This window comes from Neoarius graeffei, chromosome 12 (genome assembly GCF_027579695.1).
Source record: "Neoarius graeffei isolate fNeoGra1 chromosome 12, fNeoGra1.pri, whole genome shotgun sequence".
Lineage (NCBI taxonomy): Eukaryota > Metazoa > Chordata > Actinopteri > Siluriformes > Ariidae > Neoarius > Neoarius graeffei.
The window spans coordinates 24,159,266-24,164,802 of record NC_083580.1 but is presented as its reverse complement, the minus strand read 5'-3'; the positions used below and the strand labels follow the sequence as shown (position 1 = coordinate 24,164,802).

The 5,537-nt window shown below is 37.5% G+C and overlaps 1 protein-coding gene across 1 annotated transcript; it reads left to right on the top strand.

Annotated features, from left to right (window-relative positions):
• The first annotated feature begins 550 nt into the window (after window positions 1–550).
• Window positions 551–4,283, top strand: LOC132894892 (proteinase-activated receptor 2-like). The gene is made up of 2 exons (XM_060935025.1): window positions 551–758; window positions 1,239–4,283. Exons 1-2 carry the CDS (start codon window positions 701–703, stop codon window positions 2,354–2,356), a joined length of 1,176 nt encoding a protein of 391 aa, XP_060791008.1. The 5' UTR covers window positions 551–700; the 3' UTR covers window positions 2,357–4,283.
• The last annotated feature ends 1,254 nt before the right edge of the window (window positions 4,284–5,537 follow it).

Here is a 5,537-nt window from a genome sequence, read left to right as displayed (position 1 = left end):
AAGGGAGTTAATTCAAAACAAATAAATACCCTACAGGTTTGTTGTTTTGGAAGTAGGCCGAATACATTTCAGTGCTGTGAAGTCAGTGGTGTTTACATATTTGTTTCTGTTCGAATTTCTATTGAATTCTCTTATCTGATTGGTCAGACAATGTTTCTTTCTCTTTTTTTCCTCAGTTTACATACCAACAGCTCTAAGCACAAATTTATGTTAATACGCTCATTTAAATACATGGTTTCTATAGTAACAGATTTCTCAGGAAATTGTAGGCTATGGCGGATTCTCTACGTAATCCAGCATTACATTACATTATAACCGGGTTTTTAAAAACCTACCGCTATTTAACAGAGTACAAATATGTTTGTTGGCATGGTGAGGCAGTTATTTAACACGTAGGCTTTAGAAGAGGTTTCTTGTAATTTTGTGATAGTTTTTCGTCGTCACTCGAAACCTAAGTGGGGGTGAGGCGAAGTGAAAGAATGTGGCATCTGTGCACCAGTGAGACAGGGCGTGGCTATTCTACGCACGTTTCCTTTTATCCACGCAGAAGCTTAAAGGACAAGGTGAGCTAGTCCTTCACAATAGTTTCGGAAGGACGGCAATTAGGTTGGGTTTTTTTTTTAGTTTCTCAGGCTTCAACTCAGGTAAAAAAAAAAAAAAATAGTATTTTTAATAGAGATATTTTTAAAAACAGTGAATAATGTTTGCACTTGGAATTCAGCGTTTACTGGTATTTTTCGCCTGTATGTCGTCGTCAGGTGAGTTTTTGTTATTTTGTTTTTACAGTGTTTCTACTTCTACTTTATTAATTGATAAAGCGTATTTAAACACATCACCTCAATATAAATGAAGCATATAAATACAAGTAATAAACTTATAAAATAAACTAACAAAATAAAGTAAAGGATTAAGACTGTGTAAGTGGTTAGGGAAAGGGGAGCTAAACTTATTTATCGAAGTAAACTGTCTTCAAAAAGTTTTCTCTTGGCATAGATTAAAGTCTTAGGATAGTCTTAATCCTTTTCTTTCTCTTCTTTACAGTTTTTTTGTTTGCTTTTTAGCATGCTACAGGTTATGTAAATAATTACCCAAAACATGTTTGCTAGTTCCCTACAGGGGTTGTGTGTTTTGTTTAGGTGTGCATGTACTTTTCAGTAGCACAGTATAGACCTTTTTGTTTTTAAAAAGCTTTCTTTTGAGCTAGTCCTAAATGTTACCTTTTACTATCCTCATTTCAGTAATCCATGGCCAACAACGAGGTATGATTGGGATTCAGGTTCCTGACTCGGGCTCGGACTTGGTCTATGTTGACGCAGTTACAAGCAGCACACTAAAGAGTGGCCTGACCACAGTTTTTCTTCCGCTCATCTACATTTTTGTGTTCGTTGTTGGTTTGCCCAGCAATGCCATGGCAATTTGGGTCTTTGTCTTCAGATCAAAGAAGTTCCACCCAGCTGCTATTTACATGGCCAACCTTGCCTTGGCTGACTTGCTGTTTGTCATCTGGACCCCACTAAAGATTGCCTACCACTTCAATGGCAATGACTGGCCTTTCGGAGAAGAGATGTGTAAAGTCCTAGTGGGCTTCTTCTATGGAAACATGTACTGTTCTATCCTGTTCATTGCATGTTTGAGTGTACAGAGATACTGGGTGGTGGCTCATCCACTCACCAAGCAGAGGACAAACAATAGACTGGCTATTGTTGTATCAGTAAGCATCTGGGCTTTTATTTGGATCAGTACCACACCACTCTTCTTGTACCAGCAGACGGCCAAACTCTCTGGGCTTAATATAACCACTTGCCATGATGTCAACATTATCACACCGGAAAACTCTAAGAGCGGCAACGTCTTTCAGGATGTGCAGAAGCCATACTATTACTTCATGGTGATGGCAGGGTTAGCATTCTTCATACCATGTGTGGTTATCATCACAGCTTATGTTCTGATGTTACGCAAACTGGGACAATCCACCATGGAGGGAAGCAGTGCTAGCAAGAACCGTCACCGTGCCACAACTCTCATCATTACAGTTCTTGTTACATTCCTGATCTGTTTTATCCCTAGCAATGTGATGCTAGTGGTGCATTATGCTCTATTGGCGAAAGGAATTGCTAACAATGGATATGGTGTCTACATCACTGCCTTGTGCTTAACCAGCCTCAACAGCTGCCTGGATCCCTTTCTGTACTATTATGTGTCAGAAGAGTTCCGGTCACATGTGAAGAACACGCTCCTGTGTCGAAGCAGCCGGACTGTGGAGAGGATGAGAGTCTCCTTTAGTTCCTTGAAATATTCTAAGAAGACAAACACTTACACATCTAGCTCAGGCCATACAGATACCAGTACAATCTAAGACCTTCAATGTACATTTGAAAAGAGACTGGACCATTATTTATCCTTACTGTGAAATATTATTTTATTAGAGGTTCATTAGATTAGACGTTCTCAGGTAGCAAAAATCCACAAAGCTGGATTTTTCCACGAAGTAGGAGACAAGCTATGATTTTGTTTTATTCTGTGTATAAAAGAAAGGGTATGCGTATGTGCGTGCATGTGTAGTTTAAATACTGGAAATGTTACTCAGTGTCAAAAACAAGCACCAGGTTACAGAATGAAACTTGAGACAAAAATCTCTCTGTAGTCAGTCAAGTTTGGGGGACTTTTTTTTTTTTTTTAATCAAAATGTAAAGTTTGAGTGTCTAATAGACTGAATCAGTCATTTGACTTTGCTTTGTTCTGTTGTGCCATAATGGTTTTATTTTTGTTTTTTTTTAGTTGTCCACTGCTGACCAACCTCAGATTTTATTGTTGTTTTATCATCTGTGTGTTGTGACAGAGGCTCACAAAGAACCATTTTTAAATTAAAATAGTTTTTTTACATTAAGTTGGCCCCCCATGATAGTGAGTGACCTGTCCAGAGTGTGCCTGAAGTCAGCTAGGACTGGCTGCGGCTCACCCATAACCCTTAGATAAGTGGTATAGATGATGGATGGATACAACCACAGGGAGGATATACAAAGTGTGTGTGTGTGTATGACCTGTGTTGTGAAATGTATCTTGGTAAAATTACTTATTTCTTCATTAAAATCCTTGTCATATATAAAAGGAAATCACAAGTATCATGGGTTTTTTGTTGTTTTGGGGGGGTTTTTTTTGGTTGATTTGGAAGCAATGGACTTCACCCCCCTTTTTTGCTTAATAAATATATGACCGCATTCACTCATTATTTGATTCTTCTTTAAGTCTTCAAATCATTTTCGGCAGATCCCTGAGTGGACCAGAATTCAGTTTGAATTTGTAAAGGGACAACTCTACTGCGATAATATCAGTCCCAGCACATTTTGTGTATGAGGCAAGCTTTACCTCTTATCTCAAATACATCTATTCTGGGCCCTGTTTAAAACAGGCCAGGCTGGTTCTTAGTATAAGTAACATATATATATATACCTATTTAAGTTGCCATCTCACAAAGTCTTACCAGAATATCTGAATGCCTTTATTAAATGTAGAGCTGCCGCTTTACTTCCTGGCTCCCATAAAATGTATTGGTACACTAGCAGTGTTTGAGCCTGAACACAGACAAGGCCTGGACCCTACAGAGACACATGCTTTAAAAAAAAGTGCAGTTCAATTATGTTAAATTACATGCTAACACTGGTAAATCTTCTCAGTGTCCATATTAGATTTTGAACTATCAGACATGTATGCACATGAATATTTGCTCTACTTTGTGTCTGCTTTCACAGAGGAATAGTGGTGATTTATCCAGAACTATCATTCTGGATTATCTAACGACCAATCATAACGTGTGTGTGTGTGTGTGTGTGTGTGTGTTTGCACACAGTTAAAGGATAACCATACTACTCAATATCACAGTTCATGATCTTACTTTGGACTTTGTGTTTTACAACAATGACAGCTCAACAGCAGTCCCAATACCTATGTTCCAATAGTATTTTTCTATGATTTTTTTATATGATATATGTAGATGTTAAAATGTAGATCTTCATGTTTTAAAATCTTTGAAGCATTTTGCAAGCAGCATAGTACTTGGAAATAATGTTTGTGATAGCTACAGTATATTGGCATAATAATAATATATTGGTATGACTATGAACTTGTTTTGTATCTGTTGAAATGCTCAGAAGTCCAGTTCCTTTTCTTATACGGTCCTCAGAAAGGGGTAAAAGTGTAAAATGTCTAAACATGAGTGATATTAGGGGCTGACAGACCCTATTTAAATAAACATAGACTGAAAGTTACAGTCTGTGCTTAAACTACTAGACTAATATTTCCTTGTGTCTGAAGTGTGAATGACCACTAGAATTCAGAATAAGTTACAAGAAAAGTTATAAAAGTTTATGCTATCTTGATACACCCAGATGGCAATGTTGACTCACTAGTAGAATAATGAAAAATTGTGTGAAATTTTATGTTTCAAACTGCAAGATCCTTTACATGTCTTCATATTCAAATTTAAGAATATGCCAGTTTTGCCTTGAATCAACTGTACTCATTTCCATAAAACAGACAGAGAATATGTATGACTTTAAAAGTGCTAAATAAATCAAAACATTTAAATGTTATGTCAGCAACCTTCATTTATTTGAATTATAATACACTGTCTGGCCAAAAAAAGGTCACCATTTGGATTTAAATAAGCAAATACTTAAGAGCCTTTGATTGAATAATTACTGCAGTGATTACTATGTTTCAGCTGGCAGCAATTCTGTTAACCCTAACTGATGCAGTGAGTAGCTTCCTATTTCTTAAACAATCATGTATCCCCTGGTCATGGAAAAGATGTTGCTGTGTTTCAGACAGGTCAAATTATTGGCCTGTGTCAAGCAAAGAAAACAACAGCTAAGGAGGTTGCTGAAACTGGAATTGGGTTAAGAACTGTCCAATGCATTATTAAAACTTGGAAGGATAGTGGTGAACTGTCAACTGTCGTGTATTACACACAAAATAAAGTTCACAATGTTTTAAGCAAAAAAACTGAAAGTGCATACCAGCCAGACGCGCAGCTTGTGAATAGGCAAGGCAGGCAACTGCTTGGGGCCCCCTGGCCCAGGGGCCCCCTGAGAGTTAGGGCCCGAGGGCTTATTTTGTTTTTTATTGTTTTTATTGTTCTTTACCATTATATTTTCACATTTGGAATTTAAAAAACTTTGGTTTCATACATTTTTCGTTAGTGTCAGATTATTTATAACATATTGGTGATGAACACTGGTCAGAAGGGACCCCTGGAAATTTTTGCTTGGGGCCACAACAGACTCTAGAATCGCCTCTGACACCGGCAGACATGGAAAAACTGCAGTATTCTTTTATTTCACACACACAGCAACTTATCACTGTCTATCCAGGCCTTAGAGCACACAGTGCAAGAGAGAGCCCCTAGAGGTGTTCTTCCTTTTTATATTTACACATTAACCAATAATAGATCTCTACCACATTTCATTACCAATCAGCAACCTGTGTACATACAGATCTACCAAAATATCACTAATTTCTGTGTTAACACCTCAACTTCA

Excerpts from the sequence above, each read along its gene's own strand:
- LOC132894892 (XM_060935025.1), top strand. The coding sequence starts at position 701 with ATGTTTGCACTTGGAATTCAGCGTTTACTGGTATTTTTCGCCTGTATG. Across the intron at positions 759-1,238 it reads CGCCTGTATGTCGTCGTCAG|TAATCCATGGCCAACAACGA; the intron begins GTGAGTTTTTGT and ends TCCTCATTTCAG.